Source organism: Crocuta crocuta, unplaced genomic scaffold (genome assembly GCF_008692635.1).
Source record: "Crocuta crocuta isolate KB4526 unplaced genomic scaffold, BGI_CrCroc_1.0 scaffold170, whole genome shotgun sequence".
Taxonomy (NCBI): Eukaryota; Metazoa; Chordata; class Mammalia; order Carnivora; family Hyaenidae; genus Crocuta; species Crocuta crocuta.
This window is the reverse complement of record NW_027527853.1, coordinates 3819286-3839248: the sequence shown is the minus strand read 5'-3', so window position 1 is coordinate 3839248 and position 19963 is coordinate 3819286. Positions and strand designations below refer to the sequence as shown.

Below are 19963 nucleotides of genomic sequence, written 5' to 3'. Positions count from 1 at the left end.
TTTAAAGATGAAGACTATCTTTTTAAACATTTATTTATTTAATTTTTTTAAGTTTTATTTATTTCTGAGAGAGAGACAGCATGAGCAGGGGAGGGTCAGAGAGAGAGGGAGACACAGAATCCAAAGTAGGCTCCAGGCTCTGAGCTAGCTGTCAGCACAGAGCCCGACGTGGGGCTCGAACCCACAAACCGTGAGATCATGACCTGAGCCAAAGTCAGATGCTCAACCAACTGAGCCACCCAGGCGCTCTTAACGTTTAATTATTTTTGAAAGAGAGAGGAAGAGGGGGAGAGGCAGAGGGAGAGAGGGAGACACAGAATCCGAAGCAGGCTCCAGGCTCTGAGCTGTCAGCACAGAGCCTGATATGGGGCTCGAACTCATGAACTATGAGACCATGACCCAAGCCAAAGTCTGACAACCAACTAAACCACTCAGCGCCCCCTAAAATTTTTAATTTTAGGGAAAGAGAGCATGAGCAGGGGAGAGGGGCAGAGGGAGAGAGAATCTCAGCAGGCTCCATATTTATTCAGTGTGGAGCTGGACACAGAGTTCGATCCCATGATCCTGGGATCATGACTAGAGCCAAAATCAAGAGTCAGATGTTTAACTGATGGAGCCACCCAGGTGCCCTATATAATTATACTATTTACTCCCCCTGTGTTAATAAATATTCTTTAAACACAAAATTTTTAATGGCTATTTGCTTTTAAATAGTNCAAAAAAAAAAAAAAAAAAAAAAAAAAAAAACATTTAAAAAAAAAATAAATAGTTGGTTGTAAAGAGATCCATGATTAAAATATTATTAACTAGGATTCAACAATTCAGTTTGATTTCACATTAAAATCTAATTGGGGTACCGTGGAGGACGCTGATAACAATATGGAGTTACAGACTGGATAGAGAGGATAAGGAACAGATCTGGAAATGATTCCTCCCTACCAGGGCAATTGCAGGCTGCACAGAGGCCCATGAACAGGAAGTGAAAGAAAGGATGTGATAGATAGATGGTCAAGGCAAGGGGTAGTTGTGAGCACCCAGGTGAGGGTGTATGAGTGGAGGCAGATCCTAGAAAACCCATGACCCTAATCATTGAATTTATTAATAACTGCTATTATGCTTTCATATGCTATTATGGACTAAAATCTAGAGTCCAAGTGCCACCTTTATATTCATAGTTCCTTCCAGTCTTTTTTCTAAGCATAAATTTTTTTCATATAGGTATAACCTATACTATGAACATTTTTATTAGTTGCTGTTTTTTTCATTTATATATGCAGTCTTCTAGTTTGACTTGTATAATAAGCTTAGGATAGAGGAAAAGATACTGTGTATCAGTAGAAAAAGACAACTTATCCACTTACTAGTTAGGGTCTTAGTTATACCAATTTCCACTCAAATCAACATGATTTTGAAATTTGCAAGGAAAATGGTCCACTTACAAATAATTTTCGGGAGGAGAGAGACATGTACACATTGTGGAGAAGGCTTATGGCTCCTTTTCTTCATAGGCAACTAGGGGAAGGGAAAAGGGGTAAGTAAAGGCATGTCAGGCAAAGTCAGAGAAGTATCCACACCTGCTCATTATATCAAATGTCTAGAGATTCTCTAAATAATTCAAGTGCAGCCAGCTCCCTCCAGGGGCAGGTGCTGTGGAGAGTTTCCAGACAAGCATCTCCTCTTGCAGAACTGGAGCAGACCTAGGATCTGATTACTTAAAAAGGGGTCTAGTTAGTAGCCATGGCAACCCCCTACTTCAGCCTTGTACCTTGGGTTAAGGCACAAGAAAATACTACTACTACAGCCCGCTGTGATGAGGAAGAGCTCTGAAGCCCAGGTGTCTAGGTTCTAATCTAGGTTCGACTACTTCACAACTGTGTGTCTTTGGGTAATTTACTCAATCTCTCTTATCCTCAGTTTCTGTACTTGTAGACTACGGATAACAATTCCTTCATTCACACTGTTGTGACATCATATGCAAGGGTCCTACTAAAGTGCTGATACACAATAGGTATCTCCTTAGCGTGTGCCCAACCACATTTCCTAGGAAGAGATGTTTGCACTTTAAATAAAAGAGGAATGTTCAGAATTAAGAGAAAGATATTCCTTAGAGCAAAATAAATATAATAGCCAACAGTTATTGAAGGTTTACCACAGGCTGGACATTATGCTGGGTGCTTTACATATAATCTCACAAAACCCATTTATGGGTAAGCATTATCAAAGTTCTGAGAAGTTTAGACACTTACCCCAGGTCAAACAGCTAGAAAGTGGTAGAATCAAGGCCCAAACCCTGTTCTGTCTCTTATCTGAAAAAAGGCCTGTGCTCTTACCTTTTAGGTAAATTGGTTTCTGGAAGTTACTTTACTATACCAGCGCTTCATTTCTAGGTGAACTGTTTGAGGATGGCAGTGGGGTATAGGGCAGACCACCTTAGGTCCATGGGGCCAGACTGCCCTCTAGTGTTAGAGGGATCTTAGGGCTAGATGGAATAAAGATCGAACTGATTTTCTTCTGAGATGGCAGTGAACAACCCTCCCTTCCAGCCTGGAGTGGGTCTGTCTAGTTTAGTGCCTTCCTATTGGCCAAAGCATTCTCCTAGGAATGGGGGTCAAATAGGTGATAAAGACTGGGAGTTAAGGAGAAGAGCTATCTTGGGGTAGGACAGCAATTCTCCAGACAGGTTAAGCTTTGAACCATTGGGCAGAGGGAGTGTCTCCTATTCCCAGCACATGGCACATAATAGGTGCTCAATGAGTACTGAGTGACATTTTAAATGTCATTCTCACTAAAGAGGGAGTTTGACAAGTAAGAGCAGTTATAAAGTTATGCCTTGATTTTTGCCAGAAGCGCTCGCAGAAAAGACACTGTAACATGTAACCCACCTTGCACTCCAATAGACTCCAAGGGCATGTTCACGTTCATGACTAGATGAGAACGATGGGACGCCTCAGTTGTTTAGAAATGAGTTGGGGTCAGCAAAGATGTATAATAATTTTATGCTGCCACCTTCATACCAAGTCCCTAATGGTCCAAGGGTCTCAGAAAGCATCCCCCACTGCCTTCCATAACTCTGCTAAAGTGGTCTGTTTCACTAGGTGCTCAGGGAGGCATTGGTCTTAGCTGGGCTACTGGGGAATACAAAGACAGATATACCAGGAAAGGCCCTACTGCCAATTGTGTGGCTAATGCTGATATAGCCTCTTCCCTGATCTGCGTGTTCAGTCATTACTGGAATCTCTTTTAACAGGTAGGTGTTACCTCTACTTGTTCCAAATACGGAAACTGGCGGCCATTTTGGTAAAAGTAACTCCGCTAAGTTTACACAATTTATAGATGGCAATGCAGGTTAGCAAGACTCCCAAATGCAAGCTCTTTCCAACATTTCAATGGCTACTTCTCTGGAGTAACAGGACTCCTGTTACTGTTGCCTTTCTCTAAAATTTAAGACCCTCCAAGAGAATTACCCCCATGGAGCCATCAGTTTACAAACAGATGGCTTTTTTTTTTAATACCTTGGTGGTCTAGCTTTCTCTAGTCTAATTTCCTGCAGATCCTCAGTCTGTACCCTCTGCCTGGGGTAAGTCTAAACTCCCTCCCTCCTCTCCAGAAGTGCCCAGGAATTTCGCATCTTCTCCATCTCCTACAGAGCAATTTGGGTTTCTGCATTCTACCACAAAACCTGATTTACAAAACCCATCAATGAACTCAGGGGCACAAAGGAGGCTTCTACACTTCAGAGGGGGGTTTAGAGTAATTGAGACAAACAGTGCTAGCAGCTTACCCAACGGTTATCCTTTTCTCTTCCTTGTGAAGAGGCTCCTAATTTTTGTTCAGGCAGGAGTGTCCCCAACTGTAAAGCTGTATTTCCCAACCTCCCCTGCAGCTAGAGTTGCTCACATGGCTGCATGAAACAGTTCCTTCCTATCAGCTATGTTGTTTAGGTGAATGGATTCCCCTTCAGCTCCATGAATCAGGATATTTTTCTTCCCCTACTCAGTCTCCCTTCTTCCTTACTACTTGGTGCTACAATGTGGCCAGTTAAAAAAGTCACACTTCCCAGATCCCTTGTAGAAGCAAGGAGGGTGTCACGAACCAGTTCTAGACGAGCAACTGGATAGGCCTTCCTGGAAAGTCACTTAGATGAAGCAGCTGGCACATGCTCCTTTGCCCGTGGTTCCCCCTCCTTTCTGGTATCTGGAACACAGTACTGATGGTAGGGACACCACTATCATGGGGAAGAGGCCCTTGCCCTAGGATCAAAGAGCAGAAACCAAAAGGAGCCCTGGTGCCTGATGACATCACAGAGCCTTCGCCTCAGCCCTGGCATGCCTACCTCTGGACTTCTTCTTACATGAGACAAAAAATGAACTTCTATCATGTTCAAGGCCCAGTTGTTTGGATTTCCTGTGACAATGCAACTCAATTCCTACATTGACTACAGTGATTGATTCAAACCAGTTTAGTAAGAGAGGAGCTTAGGACTTTTGTCTGACGGTAGTTTTATTTGATGCCTCCCCCCCAACCCCCATCACCCAACGCATGATATGGACAGCTTGCTGCTGGCAGACATCTAGAACTGTGGTTCTCAAAGTCTGGTTCTTGGATTACTGGTGGCAGCAGCAGCTGGAAATTTATTAGAAAAGCAAATTATCAGCCCTTATCCCCAATCTACTGAATCAGTAATCTATTCTAATAATCCTGCAGGTGATTCTGAGATTCTCAAGTTTGAAAGCCACTGACTTCTAGAGATCCACAGAGAAAAAGAACCAAGCCCTGATCAAATCATACCTGAACCAAGTGTCGGGACTTCCTCAGTTATGTAAACCAATAGCCTTTCTTTTGTTGAACTAGTTTGAGCTGAGTCTTCTGTTACTTGTACCTGAGAACACTCCCACAGTTGCTGCTTCATGGGCACTATCCATACAGGGCCAAAAATACTACCCAGAAATGTTCTGTTTCAGGTATCTTTGAGAGATAGAACTGAGCAGTAATCATTATCAACAACCGCCCTGAGTCAAAAAAGAGACCTGATTAGACTTAAAGCCTTAGTCAGGCAAGACTGCCAGAGGCTTCAGCTGAATATGCAAAACCTTTGTGTTTGCTTGGAGATTTGGAAATTGATTTCCAGTTCAGAAGCATGTATTCTACGCTGTACTGCAGCGCTCACATGTTATCTAGAGACCTGAAGACCCAGAGTCCCCTGCTTTGCTCCCACCCCCTGCATAGAGCAGATCTGCTCCCCTCAGCCAAACCAGGACCACCTCTTCTTTCAGGCAGAATGTGACGTTCACTTTCTCTTTCCCAGACCCCAAATCAGGTCTCCACTGCTCACACGGTTCTCAGTAGCAGCTGCTCACTCACTCTAGGTGCTGAAATGTTTGATCTCAGGCTCAGTGCCATTCCTCCTTACTCATGTGGAGGGCAAGGCTGGGCTTCTAATGAAGATAAAGCTGGTATGGGAAAGTCTGGCTTCTGAAGACTGCCTCATGAATGATAGGAGAAAATTCTGGTTTCTTGTGGAATAGAGCCAAGCACACAGCTGAGCATCTGAAAAATCACAAGTGAACAGCTCGTGTCTATTGAGTGCCTGGTATGCCAAGTATTTATGCTACCACCCGTGATATAGGAGATGTTATATACCCAGAACACCAAGGCTCCCAGAACCTAAGTAGCTTGCCCAAAGTCACTTGTTTAATATGTGGTAGAGCAGGGATTTGAACAGAGGTATATACACACACACACACACACACACACACACACATGCTCTTAAAATGTTTATTTACTTTTGAGAGAGAGAAGGACACAGAGAGAGAGGGAGAGAACCCCAAGCAGGCTCTGAGCTGTCAGTGCAGAACCCAACATGGGGCTCGATCCCACAAACCTGTGAGATAATGACTTGAGCCAAAATCAAGAGTCAGATGCTTAACTGACTGAGCCACCCAGGTGCCCCTGAACACTGGGATATTTATCCAGAGTCTTCTAAGATGAAAGGGATAGAACTCAAAACTCAAACTCAACCAAATTTAAACTAGCTTAAGCAAAAGAAAAGGAAATCATGGAGTCCAGGGGTGGATTTCAGGCAATGATGGAACCAGGTAGTCAAAGTCCCTATTTATCCCCTGGCACCCTTTCTTGTGTTGGATACTTTCCTCTACATGGAAGGATGAGGACAATTTGTTTTTCTTAATAACTGCACTAAAATTTAGTTCTACTAGAATGCCATTTGGCCAAGTTTAAATCCTCATATGCCCAGTCCTGAGACAATCAGTGTAAGCAGGGAAACAGTACTCTGACTTATCAGAGTCATGTGACTACCACTAAAAATAGTGAGGTTGGTGGTGGGGGGCAGGGGGGAAGATCAGCATTAACCTCCCCTGAATCACAAAGACTGAGTGGGATTACTGCAAAATGCAGGAGAGATGATTTCACGAAATAAGGGATAAAGAGCAGACAACACTTATTATAATCTAGTCCTTGGCTGCCCACCTTTCTCTCCATCTGAATACTTTTCTAAATGCCCCATAATCTATGTATATACTGTATCACTGACATACTTTTGGCTGTAACAGAAAAACTAAACTCAAGTAAACTTGGCTTGAAGAACATTTGTTATCTTACATATCCCAGAGGGCTTTTTTCCCCCTAGGTGGGGGAGGTGGGAGATTTAGAACTGGTTGATTCAACAACAGCCTGTTGTCAGGAGTTGGTAGCCAGGAAAAGGGCAGGCCCACATGAGAGATTCCAAAATAAAAGCCAAACAAGTACTAAAGATTGCCTGGGAGTACTTGTGAGGCTCTGCTTCCTGATCCTCCTTTGTCAATCTCTTCACTTTGGGTTGAAAATGGGAGAATGCAGTCTGCTCATGGCCTCTGTAGAAAAGGACTAAGCCTGTAGTTGCTCCATAGGGGAAATGGCCCTGTTGGATGACTGAGCTTTACCTGTGTTTTCCAGCCCAAACCCCATTGCCATGCCATGCCCTAAGAGCGGCTCCCCTCGGGATGATACCCGTCTCAGCTGTCTGGGACGAAACACCTTCCTATATACCTGTATGAACTTCTGCCCCACATCGGCGTATTCACTGCTCCAGACTTGTTTTCTGTCCCGGCTCCAGACTTCTGCTTGCACCAGTCCCCTGCCCACTCCTTACTCCTGTGACTCATCTTGCTCAGGGCCCAGGTCTAGGCCTGCCTCCTCAGTGGAGTCTTCCCCAAGGGCCCCAGCCTTCTTGGATCACTTTCTATTTTTGACTTCAGGGGTTATTTGTTGTCTGGATGGGAGCTGATTGCGGTATTTGCCATACAGTTTCAGCAGAGCTTTGTTTATTGCCTTTTCAGGCAAGCTATGCCAGAATTCCCCATTCCGAGGGCAGGGCAGGCAGGGTGGCCTGCCAGACCATGTAAGGGTCTGGATGTGAAGTAGAGTTTGGAGCCAGTCTGGGAACATGTTCCACACGACACTGTAATTCCTGTGCTCATAAAACATCCTCAGAGGATATCGAAGCATGTGAGTGAGTGCTTATTTCTTTGGAAGGACCCCCACGAGACAAGAAAGCTTTCAACTGCAGACTGTCAGGCACCAGGGACCCTAAAACAGGATCTCAGTGGAGGGAAGGAGGGAAATCCAAAGTGAACCAAGGATGTCGGCGAGGGCTGTGGCCAAGCGGACACTGTGTGAACCTGGCACAATGGCAGCACATTTGTGCCATACACAGCTACTCTTCAGACCGTCCCCAGGCTTTCAGTCTTTAGGCTCCTGGGCTCAATATCCTGTTTTCCGTCCCGTGCTCTCAGTCTGGGTTCGTCCCCTGCGATCTGCCTGTACTGCCTCCATTGACACATGAGGCAGATGGACTCTCCCCAGCCAACTTCCAGAGAAGAGCCAGTGCGTAACAGCGGGGTGTGAGGACCACAGGGAGCGCAAAGACAAACAAGTGTGAGAATGCTAACCATGCACACAGGCTTTTCCTAAGAACTTTATTTCTCAAAAAGGGGGAGGAATCCGAAGTATTAAAATAACCCTTTAATTTTTGTTTTAGAGGGAAAGGGCAGGGTGACAAAGTAATTCATATAAAAATTTCAAGCATAATTGCTGTAGTTACTTCTTTCTGGGACTCGCAGCTCCAGGTTCCAACTGCATCCGGGTAATGCCAGGTCCTCTGGGTCTGGAGAGGGGTGAGCATCTGGAATGCTTCCATATATTTACCCCACAATAAATACAAAAGTCAATCTTCCTGGTGGAAATGATTCAGTCCATTTCTGCAACTGTTTCTGAGGAGAATGCCAAAAAGAAGAGCTGCCCCTCTTCTAAATTACAAACCTTTCCTTTCTGAAAATGACCGTAAGCATGAAGAAATGAAATGTGGAAAGACATATTAGGTGTGATGGGCTCTAGTGCCAACCAAACGCCAAGGGAGATGTTACCTCGTTGAGGCGGTAAAAAGGTAAAAGTGGCCATGATTTTTTTCCACTGCCCTTTATGGGGGGAAGCTGTACCTTTCTGCTTCTATCATCACAGGGAACTGGACTATGAGAAGCAAAGTCCCTGTCCACGGTGGTTCTTTTCTAACTTAAGAGAGAGAAGGGTGAATTGGAATATGCGCATTAGCCAAGAGTGGCGTTGCCAAACTGAGCCTGAAAGCCTTGAGGTGCATTTTCCCAGAGGCAGACGCTTCCAGGAAGTGGGAGATGAAGCCCTGGCTCATCCCAAGATTCTTAAGACCATCTTAACTGTGAAGACCTCTCTAATCCTTCCCGCCTCTTCTAGGAATGCTCTCAGTTGGTATTTCTCTGAGGCACAGGAAGGTTCTCGTGAAGATATTTCAAACTTCCGTGCTCGGAAAAATCGGAGACCACGTGGTCCTGCCCTCGTAGCAGCCACTTTGTAGTCAGCAGTCCCTCCAATCCTACTGGCCCCCGTGCGTGGATCCGCGACGTACTGATGCCCACTTCAGCTCCTGAGAAAAAGCAGATGAAGCTGCGGCTTCCCGAGCCTCCACTTCCTGTCCGCCCACCAGACCCACAGCTCTCCCTTCTCCCCACTTGGCACCCTCTCGTCTGCCCACCCCATCCTCCCCAGGCCCGCCTGAGTTCCATGGTCCCCATCAATGTGCTCTCTGGTCACTATGAATCACGACGCAGTCCCCTCCTGATGAAACACTGTGTGGGCATCTCTCGTGCACTTTTATCCCAAATGCATTTTGACAAGACTAGGAGTGCTGGCTCTGGTATCTACTTAGGGTCTGGAGTGTGTATCACAATTTGACATTTGGACATTTTTTGAGGTGTACAACAATGTCCAGTACAAAGGTTTCATCTCCCCCAAACTTCGTTAAGTCCTAGAATGTAGGCACATGGTCTCAATATCCCCCAGAACTCTTAGCACATGTGCCCATTAGACAGTTACTGAATACTTCCCTCTTGCTCTAAGCCTAGGGTCAGGGCTTTAGGGGTCCTCCTGGGTCTGGGTGGGTGTTCTGCATGGTACACAGTGGAGGTAGGGCTCCCCTTGTTTGTCACAACTTTACTGATCATGTATTATGTATAAGGCACCGTGCTGGGCCCTGGGGAGGCAGTGGTGAATAACTAATGTGAGGTGGTATTTTCACAGAGGTTATGCTTACGTGGGCAAGGCAGCCAAAGAACACTGCAGCAAATAATTTCAGGTGGTGATGGGAGCGCAGGGAAGGATGCTATGATAGACTGTGTGGGGAGGGTGGCTGTCACATTTAATAGAGTGGTTAGGGAGAGCCTCCCTGAGGAAGCACTTTTCCTCCAAAAGCTGAACAGTGACAAGGATATAGGCAGGGGAAGGGGCAGGTGGAGAGGCGGTGCAGGCAGAGACCAGCGGGGGCAGAGGCACCTGAGTGGGGTGGTGCTTGGGGGTGGTGCTTGGTGGCTGGCAAGGACTGTGTGACCACCAATTCAAATTCTGCTTTAATAGCGTAGAGCCCTCATGACTTCGGGCATCATGCCTAACCATTTCTCGTGCTTCAGTTCATTTGGAAAATGAGGAAAATAATAGAATCCATCATGTAGAACTAAGTGAAACAATGCACATGATACACTTAGTGCAGTGCAGGGAATACATAAATGCTCAATAAACATCACTTGTCACTGTTATTAATGCACTTCATAGAAATTTAACTCAACCAGAGTTTGAGTGTCTGCTCTGCGCAGGTGATGGAAGGACAATGGGGTGGTCTTTTGCTCTCCCCTATCTTGGACTTTCACTTGAAACCTGGGCACCCCAGTCCTTAAAAGTATGCTGCTATTTCTTCTTCAAGAACAAGGAACACAAAAATCAGTGCAAGTGAAATAATTAAATCAAAGCCCAACATAGCAGAAATAGGCAACTAACTATAAAGGGTCTAATGGTTCAAAATAACTGAATAAGGGGCGCCTGGGTGGCTTAGTCAGTTAAGCGTCCGACTTTCGCTCAGGTCATGATCTCGTGGGTTCGGGCCCCGCGTTGGGCTCTGTGCTGACTGCCAGCTCAGAGCCTGGAGCCTGTTTCAGTCTGTGACTCTCTCTCTCTCCGACCCTCCCCTGCTCACACTGTCTCTCTCTCTCTCCTAGAAATAAACAAAAACCTTTAAAAAAAACAAACCAAAACAAAATAACTGAGTAAAATTCTCTTTAACCACCTTCTGTAATTCAATGAGAAGAATTTCTCTAGGCAGATTATCTATTCAAAAATTCAGAAGGATTAAAATGTTTTCACTGGTTGAAATAATTCTCATATGTGTCATAAATGCCTTACTAGAGCTCTGTATAATTCATCTCTGAAAACTAGAGATTGAAAAACCTTATACTACTGGGGAATGGAGATTTTCTTTTTATTAAAAAAATTTTTTTAAGATTTTATTTACTTATTTTTTGTTTTTTTAATTTATTTATTTCTGAGAGAGAGAGAGAGAGACAGTGTGAGCAGGGGAGGGTCTGAGAGGGAGGGAGGCACAGAATCTGAAGCAGGCTCCAGGCTCTGAGGTAGCTGTCAGCGCAGAGCCTAATGCGGGGTTTGAACCCATGAACCATGAGATCAAGACCTGAGCCGAAGTTGGACGCTTAACCAACTGAGCCACCCAGGTGCCCCTTAAAGATTTTATTTTTAATTAACATCTACACCCAATGTGGGGCTCGAACTCCCAACCCAGAGATCAAGAGTCACATGCTCCACTGACTAAGCCAGCCAGGTGCCCCTGGAGATTTTATTTCAAATGATGGAAGGGGAGAGAGTGTCTTTCTGAAACTTATTTCAAAGGTCTGTTTTAGAAGTAAACCTTGCCACCTTTGCGCTTACCTGTTTTTGATGCACAGCATACATATTAAAACGTTCTTATGTCCTGTCTCATGGATAATTCCTCCCTCTCCCTCTCAGGCAACCTGGCTACGTCTCTTTGAAGGAATAAGTCTGCAACAGCAGTGCTCTTGGGAGGCCTTGGCACGTACACCTGTCACAACCTGTGCATGCAGACATGCTGTGGTCTGCCATACACTAGTGGGAGCAACCCAGCCTTTGGACTTGTACTTTGGGTCTAAAAGACAGCTGGGTGACTTTGGGCAAGTTACTTCACTTCTCTGAATCTCAAAGAACTATGAAAAAGAAAATACAAGTACCTACCTTCTTAACATGCAAAATGCTTAGTGACAGGACTTCCTGGCTCATTGTTTCTATTCTTTCTCATCAACCCCTCCTCCCACAATTTTGTCCCTATTATTTTGATCAAGCATGTGACTGTAAAGAAGAGGTATCTCCCCCACCTTCACCATACTCTTTGGACCACACAGTGATTCACAAAGGGACTCCTTTCTTTCCTGACCAGAATCTTTCTTACCCAGTCCAAAGCGGTAGCCATCAGAGAAGCGAGTGCTGGCATTGCAGAACACACAGGCACTATCTACGTGCTGGAGGAAGAACTCTGCTGTTTTCTCTGCAGCATAAAGAGAAGAAACTGAGTTAGGGTGAGCCCTAGAGAACATCCCTCCTTCCAGTCACGCACTGGTGACTGATCAGGTCTGGGCCCTGGCCCCTGAAGAGCTTCTCCACACATTAAACATGCAGACTTGTGAAAAATCTAAAAAGGAAGAAGGCTAACCAGCTTCATCAGTCCCTGTTATGGAAAGAGTAGCTGCCTTTGAAAAACTGGGTTGGAAACTAGATCTCCTCCTGTAGACATACCCTTGATGCTGCAATGACCTGACTATATTATTTATAGGTTCCAGAGTGAGAATGCTTAAGTTTGAATTCCAGTTCCAAACTCAACAGCTGGGTGACCTTGGGCAGGTTTCAGAAGCTCTCTATGCCAGAGTAAAATGCAGACTAACAATATTACCTAGCTCGTAGAGTTGTGTAGAGGATAAAATGACTTGAAATCCATAGAGCACTCACCCCAGAGCCTGGCACACGTAAGTGCTCAGTAAACATCAGCTATTATAATTTGTAGTGTTGTGATTTGCCAATAAACCGACTGCAGATCCCGTGAGGAGGACATTTACCACCGGTTGCCTTTCCTGCTGGGCCTCCAGTGCCTGACATCTATGTGTGTCTCTCAGTACTTATCTGTGGAGTGAATGAGTATGGTGAGCTGCTTCTGCTAGGTTTCCTCAGTTGTAAATGGGTTTATTCCCATAACCTGGAAAGACTGCTGTATGGATTAAATGGTAATACCTGTGACACAGAGTGAGTCATCTTCAGAGCAGAGCTAATCATTTCTTCCCTACCTCCTCCCCTGGGGCTGCTGTGACAATACAATGAGGTGGCAGATGTGAGAGCACTCAGTAGACTAGTGAATTCAACTAATGCGAGGCAGTAGCATTAGTGTATTCAGACTATGCTTTCCTGCAGCCAGAAGGACTGAAGGGAGCTGGACCCCATGGAGACCAAAGAGGAAAAAGCAGGTGCTACACGCTTGAAGCACGTGTGCATGTACGCACTGACCATTCTCTGTGACAATGACGTCTGTGTGCGAGCTGCCATATTTGTGGATGTGGTCGATGGCCTCCTGGACGCTGTCCACCACTTCAATGCACAATTCTAGGTCCCCATACTCAGTTCGGAGGGACTTTACTTCAGAGGGGCTGAAGGTCAGATAAGAGGCGAACTTGGGGCCTGCGTGAATTTTCACCTGTTATAGAGTAAGTCGAGAGGTGACCATATAAACCCAAAAGCAGTCAGCCAACTTGTACTTCCTCCTCCAGAACCAAACAGCCAGATGAGCCTGAAGGTGAGGAGCCTGTGGCTGCTATGGCCTGAACAACTAAACCAGCCCCTGACCTCCTTTTATTTTATTTTCTTTCATAGTTTATTGTCAAGTTGGATTCCATATAACACCCAGTGCTCATCCCAACAAGTGCCCTCCTCCATGCCCATCTCCCCCTCCCCTCTCCCCCACCCCTATCAGCCCTCAGTGTTCTCAATATTCAAGAGTGTCTCATGGTTTGCCTCCCTCCCTCTCTCCCACTATTTTCTCCCTTCTCCTCTCCCATGGTCCTCCGTTAAGTTCCTCCTAATCCACCTATAAGTGGAAGCATATGGTATCTGTCCTTTTTTGCCTAACTTATTTCACTCAGCATAACACCCTCAAGGTCCATCCATGTTGCTACCCATGGCCAGATTTCATTGTTTCTCACTGCCATGTAGTATTCCATGGTATAGATAAACCACGTCTTCTTGCTCCATTCGTCCATTGATGGACACTTCGGCTCTTTCCATGTTTTGGCTCTTGTTGAAAGTGCTGCTATGAACATTGGGGTACATGTGCCCCTATGTATCAGCACTCCTGTATCTCTTGGGTAAATTCCTAGCAGTGCGATTGCTGGGTCATATAGTGCAGTTCTCTTGTTAATTTTTTGAGGAACCTCCACACTGTTTTCCAGAGGGGCTGCGCCAGTTTACATTCCCACCAACAGTGTAGGAGGGTGCCCATTTCTCCACATCCTTGCCAGCATCTATCGTCTCCTGATTTGCTCATTTTAGCCACTCTGACCAGTGTGAGGTGGTATCTCAGAGTAGTTTTGATTTGTATTTCCCTGGTGAGGAGGGATGCTGAGCATCATTTCATGTGTCTGTTGCCCATATGCATGTCCTCTTTGGAGAAGTGTGTGTTCATGTCTTCTGCCCATTTCTTTACTGGATTATTTGTTTTTAAGGTGTGGAGTTTGGTGAGTTTCTTACAGATTTTGGATACTAGTACGTTATTTGATATGTCATTTGCAACTATCTTTTCCCATTCCATCGGTTGCCTATTAGTTTTGTTGACTGTTTCCCTTGCCGTGCAGAAGCTTTTTATCTTGATGAGGTCCCAATAGTTCATTTCTGCTCTTGATTCCCTTGCCTTTAGGGATGTCCTGACTTCCTTTTAGAAGCAGCCCACCACCCCACAGAATGCTGGGCTTTTGAAAATGTTAACTGGCTACTTGCCAGCAATGGGCCTTCAGTAAAACTGGAGCAGGGATTTAAGCAGGAAGCCTTTGAATGTTAAGAATGTGCAAGGCATTTAACAGGCTACCGACATAAGCCCTGGACTGCTGGCGTCTCACTAAAATGAACACTTGGCTATAAAAATCCTGCTCCCCGAACATGGGACACGCAGGCATGGACTCACATGGAAAGGAGGCGATGGCCTGTATACATTTCTACTCCCTTCTCTCTGGAGAAGTCCTAAGCATGCTTCAGAGGAAAAGAACACTTGGTAATCACCTCAAACCATGCTCACCTGTCAGATTTCCAACTTTGTCAGTCAGGCCCCAGCTCTAGGCTCAGCTCAGCATCAGATTTTGGGGTTAACCCTGCTCCTGGCTGGATGAATTTAAGAACTGGAGGCTGGTCACTGAAGGCCCCAGTCACAAGTCTGATCCCACTCAGGCTTCAATCCCTGAGACCTCTCCAGGGCAGCGTTACTGCCTTGGTTCTTTGGGACCAAACTCTTGCCTTTGCTCAAGTTACAACAAGCAGAGTTTGTCCTGTTCTTGTTGCCCCTGAGGCCCTTCTACCTGCAACCCCACTTCCTATAGGCCTGGGGTCCAACCACATTCCTCACAGACAAGAAACCCATCGCTCTGGGCAAGTCACTCTGCTGGCTTACCTCCTGCAACACAAAGATGTTGCATGAAGTACACATATTGACTAGTTTTTGATTTGAGGAATTTCAAGGCAATCTTGACTTGAATGACTAAGAAGGTCATGGGTTCATCTGAATCAGGACTGGAGGGGTTTATTCCTGGCTAAAGAAGAGTTTTCCGCCTGTCTAGTCCAGCACAGTCCAGTGTGGTGTTTGGCATACATAGGTGCCCAATCAAAGAGGCCAATAACGTCAAGTAAGGCTTCAAACGTGAGTGATCATGCCATCTAACTCCATTTTAATTTGTGGGGTGTATTTTCATTTTCAAAACAATCCTTTCAGGTTCTCATAGGGACCATGACCATTTCTAAGTTGACTAGAGCTTTCCCTTCCAGTTAAAGGATGAAAGGGAAGAGACATACACTTAGGGTCAAAGCAACCAAGGCCAGCAGCCACTTTCTCTAGATACTGTGCTTGTTTATATAATTCTGAAAGAGTGCAGTGACATCAGATATTAAAGCTTACAATGTGTTCTGCCAGAAAACTTAAGGCTGTCTGTTTTTGCCTGGAGAGCATCTATTTTTCTTTGCAGTTAGGACTTTAAGATGGAACATACATTTGTGTGAAACGTACTGGCATTGGTTTTTATAACCTCAATGGAATGGTAATAAAATAGTCCAGAGAGACATCATATAAATTGTGAACTCTCAAATACCACTGTATTAAGTACATTAAAATTGGTTAATTGAAGGCCCTGGTGGTGAGGTGGGCACATATAAATTTCTGGTTTAAAAACATTTCTGCACAATCTTTTCAAACCAAATCCAAATAGAAATGTGTGTTCAGAAATATAAACTTTACACTATGCCGCCTGAATAAAAGGTTCCAGAAACAGTCTTTTCAGTGGGCTGCCATGTGATCTGTCTTATCTTTGACCTCTCTTAGCATTTACCACATTCCACTTTGTAATGTGGCTATGTGAGCATGGGTTTCTTCTATCTACTAGACTGTGAGAAGGCAGGGATAAGTCTTACTCCTCTCTGTGTACTTAGCACAGAACCCTTTACACAGAAGATGCTCAAAAGCATTGCTTCTTAAATTGCCTTAAATGCTAAGGCAGCTACCCACAGGCTTCTCAATCTCAAAATGGAAGACAGAAAGGGACGCAGGAGTCCTGTGGACTTGTACCTGTTCCACTCTCAGCATGTCAATGATCTGGTCAAATAATGGCGTTCTCAGCAGATCTCGGTGGATTAACAGAGTCTCCAAAGCATTACAGGCAGCTGGATACTCACATTTAGAATCTCGGACTGAAAGAAGGAAGACAAATGATTGTTTCTATTAACATGCTCCCAAGTCACAGAGGATCTGCTAAATATTCTGCCTGCACCCAACAGGGCCCCCATCTAACTCACCCAGTCTGGTGGCTTTATCGACACTGGCCTCTGAATCCACATACATGTGGCAGATCCCTTCACTGTGCCCCATCACCGGGATCCCCTTAGCAGCTTTCTGGATATCTCGGACCAGCTGGGAAGAGCCACGTGGGATGATGAGATCTATCATTTTGTCTAGGCGACAAAGGTCTTCCACTTCTTCTCTGGTATTCACCTGAAGAGGTAGAGAAATAAAAGCAAAAAAATGACATCTGACCTCACGAAACACAAAGTAGCAGCACCCCTTTTACAGATAAATGTCTGTACCTTGGGGAGAACTAAATCAGATGCTGTGAAAACTTATTCCAAAAATAAGATAAATGTCCTGTTATCATGGGAACTGAAAAGTCATCTAGCAAATACTTACACAAACACTATACATTAGGTGCTGTGCTCTGTATTACAAACCTGGAGAACATGTCCCAGTCCTCAAAGAGCTAGAGTCTAGCAGGAAAGACATGACTAGGACACAATGTGCCATAACTCAGGGCAGATAATTTTCAAAATGGTACCAAGGTACCAAGCGCTACCTCTGGAAGTCAGAGGGGCTACAGATTGTGGCCGGTTAGGAGGATCATAACGGGAGTGCTGCACTGTGGCTTCTCCAACCATAGCCTTCAGGACAGGCTGGGTCTTGCTCAGGAGTCCTGGTTCTCCACAGGTGCCCCTGACTAGCTCTCCCCTGCAGCAAAGCCCTTGTTTCAGGACACGGAGAGGATGGCCTTTTTTCTTCCTCTTGATTTTTAATTCACCCATATGGTCATGTTACTTACAGAGAAACACAAATAGATACGTATGAGAATGCTCGTAACAATTTTATTCTGCATAGCCCCAAATTGGGAACAACCCAAAGTCTGCCAACAAAAGAAAAGAAAACTTTCTGCCAACAAAAGAAAGGATAACAGGTACCTGGACTACCACATGGTGATAAAAAGAGAAAGCTACTGCTGGATGTAACAATGTGGATGGTTCTCACAGACATAAAGATGCACAAAAGAAATATAACACGAAAGAGTGTATTTTGCTATGATTCCATTTATAATGAAGTCCAAGAATAAACAAAAGAAGGTGAATGTGAAAGAAGTAAACCATGGGCTACCTGGTGGTGGGCCTGGGGCATACTGATCAGGAAGGGCAAGAGGGCACCTTCTGGGGTGCTGGATATGGCTGGTGCCTATGTATGTATGTGTACAGGGATATCTGGATAAAGTCACAGAGTTTTTCATGTAAGATTTGTATACTTTACCTTATGGATGTTATACATCAATAAGAAGGGGGGGGAGGTGGCAGGAAGCCTGTCTGATTAAGGTAGGATGTGGTAGAGATGGGATTTGAATACCTACAATCTGTGCCCTTTCCACCCGCTGTGGAGCCATAAGAAAAAACCCAATTCCTTCCGGGAGCATGTAATACAGTGGGTTTACAGACACTGTCCCAGCAGCCAGCAGAATCCTGGAATGTTGGAGTAGATGGGCCTTGATGGAGAAAGTGAAGGATCTAGAGTTAGCTTAGGTTCAAATCTAAGCTTTACCACAGACTGGGTGATTTTAGATGAGTTACTTTTACCACTGAGCCTGTTTTTTTCCCCCTCATTCTGATGCCATCTCCCCGTTACGGTTGGTATGGAAGATTAAATGAGGCAATGGATGGGAGTTGCCCTGCCCACAGCAGGTGCTCAGTAAGCTGTACCTAATACTGTCTAGTTCAAAACCTTCACCTGCTGGCTAAGGAGAGTGAGACAGTGGTTAAAATGATGAACATAATAACAATAGTGATAATAGCATGACCTCATTCTTACATGCTACACAGTGGTTTATGACAAACTTTCATTAACCGTCTCATCTGACTTGCCCTAAATCACTCTTCCAGTGAGCAGAACCCAGACCTCATACTCTAGGTAAGTGTGCGCCAAGAATGAATTGGTAACAAGTACACTTGTAAATCACAGTGCCAGGACACAGCTGAATGAGAGTGGCCTTCAAAGCCACTGAAGACCCATGTGGACCAAGAAGCCCCTGTCACCGTCCAATGTCAGCAGGTACACAGGACCTGCTGCTGTTCCAGTCAAGCTTGCCTATAAAAATGGCTTGGCCTTACATGACCTAAGTAAGCTTTGCTTCAAACACTCAAACATCAGATCCAGCCCCTCTGGGTCTGATTTGGCTCATTCCCAGGGGCCTACCAGCTGTATGGCCTCCTTGACTCCATGGATTGAGAGGGCCTCTTGGGCCAAAAGGTGAAGAATCCGGTTGCTATGTGTGGCCTCCTTTCCTCCTTTGAGTAATAAGCCATTACCACTTGCTATAGCCAAGGCTGCCACCTGCAGATCAAAGGGGAGAGAGCAGTGAACCAAAGAGAAAATGCAGTAACAGTATTTTATACACTATACTGATTATTATATAATATAGTAACAACATTTACTGAGCACTTTAATAAGGCCTAATCTATTTAAACCTCATGACATTCCAGTGAATTAAATACCTGTTTTATCTCCTGCTTTACAGATAAAGACACTGAAGCCCAGAGAAGTTGGTAACTCCTCAAAGTCACATAACTTCTAACTGGCAGGGCCAGAAGCTTTGACTCCAGAGCCAAAGCACCAATCTCAGTAAACTATACAGCATCCTTAGCACCATTAGCAAAGTAACCTAAGTAGCCAGCATCACATGGCCCCCTCCCCACTTTGGACCTGGTAGAGGACACAGAGCTCAGCTGCCTTTGTCTGAGGCTGGGTGGCCTCTCTGGCCACATCCTACTCTGGCCCTGTAACTATTCTAAGAGCTTTAAATGTTAGTGCTGAGAACCTGGAGCAGACTAGAGCCCTGTCAGACCCTGGACAAGCTGTGGTGGAGATTTCCAGGAAAGGAGCACATGCAGAGAGCACAGGAGCCTGAAACGCTTTGTGGTGAATACTCCCTGACATGACCTAAAACTAGCTTGTTCGCCTAGGACTCCCATACCAGGGGGTCTGTCCTCAGCCGCTGCTGGCACACTGCCCCCTCTGGCCACATACCTGTTTGCAGAAATACTCTAGTGAAAAAGCAGGCCGCCCAGGAGGAGGGTTAGTTACCCTCTTAAAACAAAGAGTTAATAACTCTGACATGATAATCTAAGGCCTGAAGCTTAACTTTCTTTTATTTATTTTTTTAAAGTTTACATATTTATTTTGAAAGAGAGAGAGAAAGCATGAATGCACTCACACATGGGGGAGAGGGAAAGAAAGAATCCCAAGCAGATTCTGCATTGTCAGCATGGAGCCCAATGTGAGGCTCGAACTCACAAACTGCAAGATCATGATCTGAGGCGAAACCAAGAGTCTATAATGATTAACATCATGACTGAGCCACCCAGGCGTCCCCTGAAGTTTAACTTTCTGAATGTTCTTGGGATGAATGAAAATCTTCCCATTTTTATAATGTAATAAAAAGGAATTTTACTAAAAAACCTTGCCTGAGCATGTTCANTGGAC

At 45.0% G+C, this 19963-nt stretch overlaps 1 protein-coding gene and 1 non-coding gene across 5 annotated transcripts in view; both read right to left on the bottom strand.

Annotated features, from left to right (window-relative positions):
• Positions 1–160: 160 nt before the first annotated feature.
• On the bottom strand, positions 161–245 carry TRNAQ-UUG (transfer RNA glutamine (anticodon UUG)). Its single transcript has one exon. It is a non-coding gene; the product is annotated as a tRNA-Gln (tRNA).
• A 7709-nt stretch (positions 246–7954) lies between these two features.
• The window catches only part of ALDH18A1 (aldehyde dehydrogenase 18 family member A1), a 42366-nt gene continuing 30357 nt past the window's right edge, over positions 7955–19963 (bottom strand). For all 4 annotated transcript variants that reach the window (XM_077779496.1, XM_077779512.1, XM_077779503.1 and 1 more), the window contains exons 13-18: positions 18677–18814; positions 16474–16669; positions 16247–16368; positions 12937–13123; positions 11834–11929; positions 7955–8953 (exon numbers count right to left, since the gene is read on the bottom strand). In XM_077779496.1, the coding sequence (XP_077635622.1) occupies positions 8772–8953; positions 11834–11929; positions 12937–13123; positions 16247–16368; positions 16474–16669; positions 18677–18814 (921 nt within the window). In that variant the 3' untranslated portion in view covers positions 7955–8771. The remainder of the gene's footprint in view (positions 8954–11833; positions 11930–12936; positions 13124–16246; positions 16369–16473; positions 16670–18676; positions 18815–19963) is intronic.